Here is a 13799-nt window from a genome sequence, read left to right on the forward strand (position 1 = left end):
GTTCACATCCTAAACAGGCCAGTTGTCATTTCTGTGAGGAGTTTACGTTCTCCCTGTGCTCACGTGGGTTTCCCCCGGGTTCTCTGGTTTCCTCCCACAATCTAAAAAAATGTGTCATAAGTGAATTGATCAATTTAAATTAGCAATATAGTTGAGCTCTTAACCAGCATAATATCTTTACATAGCAAATTATAATCTGTCATCAGCTCTAAACCAAAAAAAAAAAAAAAGGGGGGGGGGGGGGTTCTCGAGACCTACCTGAGCTTAAACTCCTCTCTTAGCCTGCAAATAGGAGGGGGCCCCTGGCTCATAGATCTTATGAGATCAGGGCTTTCCCCCGGGACAGCATGCCAAACACTCTTTATTATCAATCGTCAGCTAAGTGTGTACTCTTGAATTGACCATTAAGTTTAACAAGATCAAGAAATTATTTAAAAATCACATATTATATATAAATCCAAAATAAAACAAAAAGTGCTTTAGGGGTAAAGATAAACAGCAAAATTATAAGTCCAAAGTCCCTTTATGACTTGAAATGACTTGATGGATTTGTAGTCCGGGTGATAATGCATGCTTTCCAGCGATCTGCAAAGCCTAGATCACTAGAGCTTAATAATATTGTCCTTATCAATTTTTAATTTTATATTTTTCTAATTCCAGCCAAACTGAACACATAAGAATTTCTCCAGAAGATAAATATAATAGGAAATACTCTGAAATAAGTCCTTGCTCTTTTAAAAATTACTTGAAAATATTTTTTAATAATTAAGTAATTCAAGTAATTTTTAAAAGAGAAAGGACTTTTTTCACAGTATTAACTATTATATTTCTTTCTGGAATTGTTTTAAATAGCACATAACATACACAATGGTATTTAAAAGTGCACTTGAGAAATATATACAAATAAAAAAGAATTGAAATCTCACAGACGGGATAATAATCTTCAACCGTACTAAAATTGAAGTAAAACATCTCAAGGTATTTAGATGTTCAACAGACAGACAGAGATAAACCATATCACCAAGGACCTGAATGCACTTTTCCCCTTGTCCCACTACCCCAGACGAATTACACACGTATACATATTTCATACCAGCATTACTTCAGGTCTGCTAAGCACTACAAAAACCAGACAACCATGAACCCAAAAGTCAGAAGACAAAAAGAAAACAATTAAATACACAACAACAGCAAGCCATTAAAGCAAGTTAGCACCTAAGGTTCACCCTCAAACCTTCCCAATTTTTTTTAATTCAGAATTCACCAATTTGAACATTCTCTCCATACAGAAACACATGCTTGATTTAGCACAGATTTAACACTCCTACATGCATGTCTCCCCCGTCTCTATCTCTCTCTCTCTCTGTATGCTCTAGCTCTCCCTCTCATCCCAAGAGAGCTCAAATATAGGTCAAGGACTTGAGTCAACCAGGGCAAGGAGAAAAATACAATAATGGAGACAATATTGCATGAAAAAGACCTGCAGTGTCTGAGCACAAATGAGCCACACAAAGCCATCAGCCTTTATGCAGCAGCAAACTTTAGCAGCACTTAAGATTGAGGTAAAGTTAAGTTTTATATTTGCACATTCGTTTAGTTTCAACTGGTGACAGTTGAATTTTCTCTCGCGAATACCATTCATGCCTGCTGTTCTCACGTAAATCCACCAGAGGCCGCTGTGTCGACTGACTGTTTGACTGACTAAATGACTAACCGTACGTTCACACCGAAAGCGGCGAGAGCGTCCAAGGTTGCTCTGGCCACCCTGGCGACAACGCTGTCTGCCTTCAGCTCCGGCGGCAAGAGCGTCAAAACTCGCTACATTGATCTCCTATTTAAAGGGTCACGAAACACCAAAACACATTTTTTGAGCTGTTGACAGTCGTATATGTGTCCCACACTGCTAAAAACACTATTAGGACACCTATATTTCACTAAAAAGTGTAAATTGGTTGTTTTTGCGTTATTTCATGCAAATTTGTACTTCCTGTTTGAAACGAATTTTTGAAGCTGCGTCACGGTCATGACATAATAGCGTTGTATTCCAGCGTGCAGACTGGGCGTCTGTGCCTGAGTGAGTCTTATTACGTCTTACAGTGTGATACTTTAATGCATGAGTAAGGCTTAGTTCAAACCAATCAGCGCGCTCTATTGTGCAACTTCATTAATATTCATTAGTGTCACCGTGTTTACACCACAAAGACGCCACGTTGTGTTGGCAAAACAAGCATGGAGTGTTGCTTTTATAGTTTGCTGCCGTTAAGTTTCGTTTTCATTTTCTCTCTGTGAGAGCTCATCTGGATCACGTGTGGATTAACAGTGTACGACGCTCGACAACAATAACTTACATGTCTAAGGAGGATTATTGTTTACCTGAGAGCTGTTCTCATCTGCAAACGCTGAGATCTGGATTCGCTTGTAGTATTCTCTCCATAAAGACGCGGCTCTAGTTGCTAGGGATTGTCCTGTCTCTACAGATTTGGTAAGTGAGCGACCAGTGCTCTTTGTTTATTCAGTTTGTTCGTATCGAATTAAGTTAACTATTGCACTGAGTGCAGAAATGTTAGCACCGCATTTTGTGACCGGAATAACACACGCGGCTTTCTGACGCTACCTGCCGTGTGCATCTAAGTTTCCGGGAAATGCAGAGTTTTTTTTTCTCTCATTCGCCGTGCGGTATCAAACATTGCATGAAAAATACACGCTTAGAGCAGGTCCTCGAATCAAATATCTCGTTTGTTGCGAGGGGCATGAATGAATTCCCTGAATGAAAGAGCCAAACTGCAGTTAAAGTCCAACATTTAATAAGTTGGCAAATAATTCGACTACAGATGTCCATGTAGGTTAAACACCATCACTTCCTCTTGTGTGTATTTTGACTGAAACTACTACGTGCCCAAATAGACACTCCTACACCCTCCCACTTTAGTTCCTCCGACACTCCCCCCTAAACAGAGCTGGGCACGCCCACTTTTCTGACTTTTTCCAAAGTAGAGGTGTGAAAACACCCTGCTGAAACGAGGGGGTTTCATGGCTGTTGCAGCATGTCAGTTACATTCCTGCATAAAACATGTTTCTAGCGTGAAAATGTTGCGCACTTCTTATCAAATTCATTTAACAATGGAAGATCAAGTTGCGTGTGGTGTGGCTTTGCTCTATTTATCCAATGTGTCCATATGTCTGAAATATCCAGAAGCAGCAATACTGTTTTGTACTCTCACGTTGTGTGAGTTTCCCTCTTTTTTAAGATAAATTTATATAACATTAATGAACATCAGTAACTCGCCAGTAACTTATTTAATGCATATTCCTGTAAGAAAACATTGTAAATAATTGAAAAACCGGCGACTGCAATCATCAAACCCTTGGGGACAACTGTGGTTGGAACCAAAGTTCACAGGTCTGTGTTCTCTGAACTCCGATCAAGCGGTAGACGTCTTCATTCTGATTGCTTGCCGCCGAACCGCGTCATAGCTCATTACCATAAGGTTGACTTGATTTCAACTCTCCTTGGCGCCCACATCGGAAAAGATGCGCCGCGCTGCTCCTCGCCATTTATCGCCGCCGGCTCTCATTGAAAATGTATGACTTCCGGCTACTTTGACGCTCTCGCCGCTTTCAGTGTGAACGTACAGTAAAAGACTGACTGACCCACCCTCCTCCTTCCTTAAACCCAAGCTATAGTGTTTTAAAAAGCACCGATTGATCAACGCCCAACAACCGATAACAGCGGAAGAATCATACATACTAAGGTAAGTGGTAAGCTGATATACGTGTAAAGGAACAGATGGATCCATTCATCTTCAGTACCCATCACGCCCCCCACCCCCCTCCACCCCCAACACCCACACCCATAGCGTTCGTTTTCAAAATGAAATGCAGCCATACGTGCTTCTGGCTACATAATTTGCGATCTCCAGAAATTTAAATGTATAAGGGCTACGTTTTCAGAATGAGCCTATGTTGGGTATCTGAGAATTTAACTGAAAACACGCTAGCAAAATCAATATGGTTAGTTTTGATTTCAAATGTTTTGAGCATATTTTTACAAAAGCTAAAAGCCTGTATGACTTAATTACTATTGAGTCAAATTAAGTTAAATTTCAAACATAGTAATTAGAAAAGTAGTTTTAACATTCTGTAATTTCAATTGAAAGTTATCTGTAACTTATGACAAATAAGCAGTGTTGGGTAAGTTGTACGCATTCACTGGCTCTATGGCACTAGCCAAACATTGCTGTATTTATTTGAGCATCCCCAATCAACCAGAAATAACAAAAAAAGATTAAATAATGGTGTGAGTCTTTGGTGATAAATACACATTTATCTTCATCAGTGTAGCCAGAGGGCAAATCTACTCCAAGAGAACATTAAGCTTTTCAATAAAGCTTGGGCTTTTTTCCAATTTGAAGGCATTATCCATCAATAGCCGCTATTAGCGTTCACCTACAGTTATTGGAAACCCATTTATTGCACAAAGGCGTAAAGACAACACACTTTGACAGATTTAAGAGCATTGATGTCTTTGTACAGGCCTCACAAGTTCTTTCAGCCATCTTAATGGTTACTGACACATTTATTGGATATGTATTGGTTGTTATATATCCTTGACAGAATTGAAATGTTTGGGGTCATTTTTACCCCACAGTCCAAAAGACATGAGGTATAAGTGAATTGGATAAACTAAATTGGCCGTAGTGTATGTGTAAATGTGAGAGTGTATGGGTGTTTCCCAGTAAAATATATTCTGGATTAGTTGGTGGTTCATTACGCTGTGATGGCCCTTGATAAATAAGGAACTAAGCCTAAGGATAATTAATGAATGAATAAATGAATGAATAATGTATAGCACGCATATGCTATAGGGCATTACACTATATGATATTTTTCAAATCAGCACTAAGTCCAGGCTAACCTTACAGGAGTGAATGTGACCTAACCTCACTTTTAATTCTCACAGCATCTGCTGTGTGAATCTCGTGAACTGGGACAGGACAAGTGAGAAGGGCTGTTTAATAATATCCAGAGAACTGACACAGCCTCCAGCGCTACAGGAAAACAGTGTCAAACGCATTGAGAACAGCCCATGAATGAAGCAAACACACCTGCTACCTTTACTGACTATGGAGAGTAGGAAACCGCTGTAACTCAAGACAGGTGTGACTGAATCTGCTTTCTTTCAGTTTAAGATTGAAAACTTTGGAATTCGTGTGACAACAAGAAGCATTTACTGGTTTGCTTGCTATCTATCCATCTATCCATCCATTCATCTATTCATCTATTAACAATTTTAGTGTTTATCTGTCAATCCTTTCATCCCATTCAACATCCTATCCAACCATCCATCCATCCATCCAAACATCCATCCAAGCATCCATCCATGCATCCATGCATCCATCCATCCATCCATCCATCATCTATCTGTCTGTCTGTCTGTCTGTCCGTCTGTCCGTCCGTCCGTCCGTCCGTCCGTCCGTCCGTCCGTCCGTCTATCTATCTATCTATCTATCTATCTATCTATCTATCTATCTATCTATCTATCTATCTATCTATCTATCTATCTATCTATCTATCTATCTATCTATCTATCTATCTATCTATCTATCTATCTATCTATCTATCTATCTATCTATCTATCTATCTATCCAGCTATCCATCCAACTTGAGAGTCTATCTGTTTGTCCTTCCATTTTGGAATCTGAATTAATTTAAGTTCTGAATTGCACGTAAACAGCCTTACCATTTACACGCACAGTAGTCCTGGGGGTGACATCCATGTCAAGGACTGGTCCAAATGGAAAGCACCAAATGACGGGTATTAAGTATCCCACCAGAATTAAGTTCAGCATTGTGGTTTGCCCCATGATCAACGTGATGCACTATGGTTCTGCTAGGATCCAGGCAGAAACTCTACTGAAGATAATGATGTCGTGCGATTGATGCTGATTCACTAGAACAGGCTCCCGCTTCCAGCAGTGCAGTCATGGGCTGCTAACTCATCCTTGCTCAGTCAAAGGTTTCCCACTGCATTGGCAAGAAAAAAATGAGTAAGTCTTTTGCTTCCTGAGATGCAGATCGAGAGCAGATGGGCTGATGAAAAAACACGTCATGTGCAAACGCATCCACTAAACAGTTCATAATGCAATCTAAGTCTACTGTATCAAATGCTATAATCAAACTTTACAGAGATATGAAAAAACCTGAGGCAGTCACATACAAATGTGCAAATAAATGAACATTCTCGTAGCTGTACAGCATGGTGCTTGCAAGAAAAAGTTGAAGAAGCTTATTTGTTTCTCAGGGAACACATCCGGTTAAAACGCACATTAAAAATCATTTCAGTATTAATCACTCATCCATCCATCCATCCATCCATCCATCCATCCATCCATCCATCCATCCATCCATCCATCCATCATCTATCTATCTATCTATCTATCTATCTATCTATCTATCTATCTATCTATCTATCTATCTATCTATCTATCTATCTATCTATCTATCTATCTATCTATCTATCACTAATTTTTGTGTCTACCTAACCGCTCTTCCATCCCATCCCTCCATCCATTCATCCATCCATCCATCCATTCAACCATCCATTCATCTACTTATCCATCAATCCATCCATCCATTCAAACATCCATCCATCCACTCATCCATCCATCCATCCATCCATCCATCCATCCATCTATCCATCCACTTATTCATCCATCCATCCATCCATCCATCCATCCATCCATCCATCCATCCATCCATCCATCCATCCATCCATCCATCCATCCACTTATCCATCCATCTATCTAGCGGATGTAAGCTTTGCACTAAAATGCTGTGTTATCTTTTTGCATCCTTTATTTTCATACACAAATCTGATGATATATGAGACTTAATTTTGAAGTCAGTTAATACAATCTATCTATAACACACCTCCTGTTAAAATGCACATTAAAAATCACCAGTAAAAGATTGAATGCATCGATTGCACAATGTTGATTCAAAGCGATACAACTTGCATAAATGGTTACAGTTTTTCTAAGTGGGTTTGGTGCATTTTTCACAACACTATTTACATTTGCACAACAGTTAATGCACTTCTCAAAACAATTAGTACAAACTGCAAAAGCTAGTTGATAAACTGCAAAAGCGTGTCACTTGCTTAAAATTGATAGCTCATTTCTCAAATATGAAAGTATTCATGTCAATGAAAGTGTCTGTGTCATCAAGCTGAAAAGTCCTGACACCATTGTTTATCAACACAAGAGTCAAATGGCTTTGTCATGTTTCTATTATGACAGTTTACTTTTTTTTCCAATGCAATAAAGTCAGATTTTGGTGACACGTCCTGAAAATGCTCAAAACAGCACTATATACTATTCGCACAGCCATTTGAAAACTACAGTAAAGTGAGACATCACTGCATTTAGTGAGGTATCTGAGTACAAGACACTGAATATGTATGTTTCACATTTTTCACAGCATTGTGCAAAAGAATAAGTGCACTCTTATTTACAACAAACATAAACTTTCTTTATGTAGAGCTGTGCACAACTGTAAACAATATGCAGTACAAATTAAAACTTAACCTACAACATACACACTGTAGGTCTGTAAATCATTCATGAAATTGTTTAAATTAGAAGACATTTTCAGGGAAAAAAATATTTTAAAATGTTTATAAAATTAGCTTGACAGATTTTGGCAACTAGTTCAAGATTTTTGTGTGCATTGACTCAAGTAATGAAATGAGGACTATTCGTTTTATATGAAATGACTCTTCATCATTAACTTGGTTCATTTTGACTGACATGACATAGGCAAATGATAATGTTTTAAAACAGCAGAGAGTTGAATAAAAGAAATTGATGCATGTCCAAAAGCATTTGCAATTTGTTGGAAGGAATAAGAAACCGCTATTGTGATGTGCACAAATGACTAATTGTTTTGAGAAATGCATTAACTGTTGTGCAAATGTAAATAGTGTTGTCGGGAATGCACCAAAGCCACTAAGAAAAAATGTAATATTATAAAAATGACACAGTAAAGACTGCATTTTGCTTTAAGGCAACAAACCATTTTTCCTTCACTGTCCAAGCACAACATATGGCAATAAATGTTATTAATATTGAAGGAATTACTTAGCAAAAACAATACAAGGCATTTTCTTGCTCACAGCCGGTTCAGGCAATCATTTTAAAATCTTGTTTCTGGCTATGTGTATTGTGTGGAGGATGCACTTTTCTTTGGCTCTGGAGAACTGCCGCAAAAGCAAATTTTCTTACTTTATAATGAGTAAATTTAATTTTAAAACTCTTGGAGTCACAGAAAGTTCTCTGTATATTATGAGCCATGGCTTTAAATGCATTTGTTGTTTAGAAGCACCATTATGTGAAATGGATATGGGGGCAGTGGATATAGATACAGCAGATGCAGCCACTATAGAGCACACTGAAGAACATAAACATTTTATTTATATCATATAGTTTCATATATTCCAACATTTTAATGCAAATCCTATATCTGGAATAGCAAAACGTCATATTCAGTGCATCACATGCTGAAAAAGTATGCCATATATATTGCAGTTAGTAGCATAAATGACTAAGGTACAGATTAATTTGACAGGCAAAACTATTATAAATCCAGCATTTCCAGTCTGACATTTTCAGAGATGGTAAAGAAACTCCTCCAATCACCCAAATGTGGGATTCTATGGCATATCTCACTGATTCTGCACTTAATACAGTTTACAGATTTTGTACTAATGAGAATTTTCAAGTCTAATTTCAGTGTCATTCATAAATACTGATGATGACTGCATCCAAAAACACCTTGATTTGATTTATGCTTTATACATCATGTATGTCAAAATAATTCAACAATCCATTCCATTAAACATGTTAACCAATTTGCCTACAAAAGATGCACATATCAGATTGAGGTACATGTACAAATTTACATTTGATGTAATGGGAAGAACTAACTATTCACAAAGCGCTAAACTTTTTAAATGTGTTAGAGACCAGATTAAGAAGCCCTTTGATGTCATTATCTGTCCTAGATGGGATAATTAAATCAAATGACAACAATGGCACTGTGTCTGAAGACGTTTTCACAGCTTTGTTGTCAGAGACCACGGACCAGCTTAGGTTAGTATGCCAGTTAGATTGGTGGGAAGTCTGTGACAGCACATAACTGTTCCAACCAAAGCAATAATATTGAAAGTGCCATTAGGATTCACTGAACTCACAGTAAAATTATTCTATTGAAATGCTCTTCTTAATTATTTTAGTTTTCAGTAGTGATTTGAAGATGATTTTTCATCATAAATGTCTAAACCCTTACTTTAGTCACAGAAGTAAATGAAATTCACTCCTTCTGCCATCCTGTGGCATAGAGATGCAATTTTACTTTAATTGCATTATCAGAAAAATATATAAACAATACTCCTGCACATGCACATCAAATAAACCAAAGACATACTCCAAACTCTGGCTAAACTAAACATATTAAATGTATTCATAAATGTAGTCAGTGTATGTTTTATTACTACTTAATAGGGGCTAATAAGGATAGCATTAACTGATCTCAAATTGGGTCTCATATAGCATCAGACTTGTGTTAGAAAATAAAGGATGCAAAAAGAAAACAGCATTTCACAAAGCTTACATCTGCTAGATAGATAGATAGATAGATAGATAGATAGATAGATAGATAGATAGATAGATAGATGATAGATTAGATAGATAGATAGATAGATAGATAGATAGATAGATAGATAGATAGATAGATAGATAGATAGATAGATAGATAGATAGATAGATTTTTAGTTTGAAATCCTCCACTGCGGTATTTTAAAGGACACTTCTGGCACTCATTCCCAGTCACCTTCACCTGCGTGGAGATCCCAGCAAGCTCCGCATACATTACAGTAGATTATGCGCAAAGATATCTACTATAAACTACACAGATATAACATGCACAATTTGAGAGATGTGTGGTAACTCTGTAGTTACGTTACCTGAGTATTTGAGGGGGAAAAGTAAGCATCAGGGTGACTGTGTTTCCGTAGATTCCCTGTTGTGCTGCTAATGATGCCTCTGCTCCAGTGATCTCACTGAGTACTGCGCTGCATGCACATGCGGCTCCTCAGAACAGTCTCAGGTGAAGCCAAGCCACGCCTCTCTGCGTAATATTCATGATCAGCCACGCCCCCACTGTGTTCTGTCGCAGTATCGGTTATCTGATGTATATATTTACAGCGATTTCAGATTTAATAAAGTTTTTTTTTCTTCTGAGGTTGCATTAGGGTTGAGCGTTCATGGGGCTGAGGGTTAAATGAGCGACTGTTGTGATAAGAACGCAACTGCTTCATTTGTATTGGTTGCCATCTAGAGGTTAGCATTAAAAATGCAACATGTAGGAGACACCAGGGCAATGGAAAGGAGGAAAATGGGAAATATATATATTTTTATATCTATACAATCATAATAATAAATATTTTAATATCTATGTAAAAATTAAATATAATCACTTTCATGCCTAAATTAACTTTTTTGTGTATAAAGACACAGTTAACAGGTTACTGTGGATAATTAACATTATTAATGAGTCTAAAATATTATTTGGAAGGTTTTTAGTTAGTTCTACTTGTTATAAACTTATTTAAAATGTATTAACTCGTTTTATAATCCTTTTTATTATACATTTGTCCAATTTGTTTTTTGTTTTAATAATTTCTTAATTTAATTTTATTTATTATTTATAATCAAACTAGTTATTAACTATAACTATTACAAAGTTATATATATATATATATATATATATATATATATATATATATATATATAATAAAATGTTTTTAAAACTACTACTAATTTATTTTTAATTATTACGTTTATGTTTTAACACACAATTTAAAGAATATATCAATTAAATTAAATTACTTAAATAACTATAAATAAATTACTATAAATAACTAAAAAAGAAATATACTAAGCAATCAATTTTATACAAAATATACTCCTCCGTGACTGAAAGTTGCCGCTTGCTCACGTCTGTTTTTAAAAGAAAATGTGCCAAATAATAGTGGAATGATGAATTTTCTCATTTGTCACACTAAAACTGTACTACAGTTTAAAGATGTGCAGTTTATAATCACGACAGTACAGTATTTGAGCGCGTGCCCGTCTGTTTGTGTGTATGAGCCTGAACGCGCACAGATGGCAGCGAGGAGGAGGGAAGACTCGTGACGTCACGGGCTTCCTCGTCCAACACATGACATGTTTCGATACAACCGTGAAACCTAGAATCGTTTATTGATCATCAGGTGACCGACGCTTTGACACCAGCTCCACATGGTAAGTGTTTTAACAGTCTAACCATATAAAACCACGGAATCCACTGATAGTATTGTGTTTCTATTGAGAGGAATCAGCTGGGTAAGTGTGTCTGTCTGTCTGCTGGCTGTGACTTGGTCCACGTCGCATTGCTTGATATGAAAGCGGATAGCCTGCTAGCAAGCAAGCTTAACTTACCACAGGATTAGTGGTAGTTAAGAGGTTATGGTGGGTTTAAATTGGCACGAATTGGGTCGAACTCATTGTTTGATGATATATTCATTATTTTTCTTTAACCATAATGTGATTCATCTGGTTAGATTTAGATACCCGGGATCATGTTGTTTAATTACTATGAGGAAAGTCGCTAATGTGAGCGGCTAGCATAAGACCTGTTAGAAAAACATGGTAATACCATGTCAGTTAGAATGGAGCAATTTATCAAAATTAAGACGAAATATTCGAGTTTGTTCATAAACGAATGTGTTTACGAGAATATTAAATGTAATATTAAAACGTTATCGTCGAGATAACTTTAGAAGTGATTCTGGCAGTTTCATTTCTCCCTTTAACGGTTCATTGTTTAGATGTTTGAATCAGTAAGATTTGATAACGTTATATATTTATTTATAAAGATCTGAATTATATTCACAGCTAGGTGTCAGATTTCCTCTAGTTGTTTAATGAAACTTTAGTGGTGGATTTTATTAGAAGCTGATAATGAGGTAAAGTTGGTTGTATGTTTGCACTTTCTCTTCAATAATAATATAATTTAAAAAAAGTATTCTTTGGAAATTGTAAGTACTGAAATCATATTAGCAGCCAACGACTATCAAAGTACATTGGTCACAGACAAATAAATAGTTTTAATGTTGTTTTCAAGTCTTTCTTGCTTGTGATTTCAAGCAGAATATTCAAAGTGCCATGGTAAACAATATAGGCAGCATGTACTGTAAGTCTGTAACAAGTTATCATTATACGAATGTGCAAATATAAAATCAACTTAACCTCAATGAAGCTGACCGAGTACTTGTTTTGATGCAGAAATGGTGTATTATGTCAAAGTGTTTTATCAGTGTAAAAGACTAAAACACATTTTATTAACTGATGTGATGAACTTTTGCAGCTTGTGTAAGAAGGAATTGAGGTAAAGTTGGTTTTATATACCCTCAGAAAAGTATACTTTGCAAATCCTAAATACTAAGATCATATTAGCAGCCAATGACTATCAAAGTACAACATTGTTCACAGTCAAATAAATAGCACTAATGTTGTTTTCAAGTCATGCTTGCATGGTAAACAATTTCGGGAGAGTTTCATAAGTTGTCACTCTATGATTGTGTGAAATATAAAACCAACTTTACATGTTTTAAGGAAAGGGGATAAAAAAGCAACAATGACTGTTAACAACTATGTTATGTTGGCCTCATTTTACCTATCTAAGCTCTAAAAAAATTGGGGATTTTAATATATACTGAAATATGTCATTATATATGTGCTATTGTATTTTAAATAATTCTAATCATACTTCTGACAAATCTAAAGGTTATTAATGACGCGCAAGTATGAATAATGACGCGTAATATAAAAATGTAAAATTATATTAATTAGTATGAGGTGTTAATTAGGATTTTGGGGTTCCACTGTGATCCTTAAATACAGTCTTTAAATTTGTCGTCAGATGTTTAGGATGTTGCATTTGCAGGAAAAACTTGAAGAAAAAATTCTCATGGAAACTATATGTTGACATTATATTAAAATCTGTTCATATTTTCCAAAACAACTAACCACAGAGTTATGGGATTAGAAAAATATCTATCTGATTCTGTAAACATTTTTTATATTTAAAATTAGGAAAATAAACATGCGCTATGGATGTGACCAAAAAAGTCTGCGAGTTTACGGTTCACAACATACTTTGTAGAAATTCTGTGAATTAAACTGCATAACCCAAAAAGAAACATAGCTATTTAAAAGGATAAGAGTTGGCTCTCTATAGAACAAAAATGATTCAATTTATTTTATTTGACATTTTTGCATTTATGAGGGAAAAGCTTCCATATGGATGTGATGTATGTGAAATTAGCACTTGTGTGACTTTGGTAAATCAAATATAATTGTTTGAAAAAATTGACAGAGACATTTATGTATTTTTACTGTAAAATTCAAGCCTACAAAAAAAACTTGTGTAAAAATAAAGGGTTTTACTATTTTGCTGAAAACGTTATTCATGGCAAGGTTGATATTTGCAAAGAAATTGCTCAAATATGCCTAACATTGTGGTATGTATATAAAGCTGTTAATCTTATAATCAAAATAGCTATTACTCTTGGCTTGCAAAAATAAGCAGGGCACAGGACAAACAACGTAAACGAAAGCTGTTATTGTTTTATAAAATATGTAATTAATAAATCATTATTGTTAATATTTAAAGACAACTGAGGGTCGCCTTTCCATTTC

The 13799-nt window shown here is 36.0% G+C and overlaps 2 protein-coding genes across 3 annotated transcripts in view; one reads left to right on the top strand and one right to left on the bottom strand.

Moving 5' to 3' along the window:
* sema4gb (sema domain, immunoglobulin domain (Ig), transmembrane domain (TM) and short cytoplasmic domain, (semaphorin) 4Gb) overlaps nt 1–10128 on the bottom strand; it is a 62783-nt gene extending 52655 nt beyond the window's left edge. The window contains exons 1-2 of the mRNA XM_087276647.1: nt 10022–10128; nt 5741–6024 (exon numbers count right to left, since the gene is read on the bottom strand). Coding sequence (XP_087132773.1) covers nt 5741–5864 — 124 coding nt within the window. The 5' untranslated portion in view covers nt 5865–6024; nt 10022–10128. The remainder of the gene's footprint in view (nt 1–5740; nt 6025–10021) is intronic.
* A 1122-nt stretch (nt 10129–11250) lies between these two features.
* Nucleotides 11251–13799, top strand: part of slc68a1a (solute carrier family 68 member 1a) — a 21598-nt gene continuing 19049 nt past the window's right edge. The window contains exon 1 of one of the 2 annotated variants that reach the window (XM_087274979.1): nt 11251–11360. The gene's annotated coding sequence lies outside the window, so the exon portion shown is untranslated. 2 annotated transcript variants of the gene reach the window in all.

Source organism: Danio rerio, chromosome 12 (genome assembly GCF_052040795.2).
Source record: "Danio rerio strain M-AB ecotype USA chromosome 12, GRCz13ab, whole genome shotgun sequence".
Lineage (NCBI taxonomy): Eukaryota > Metazoa > Chordata > Actinopteri > Cypriniformes > Danionidae > Danio > Danio rerio.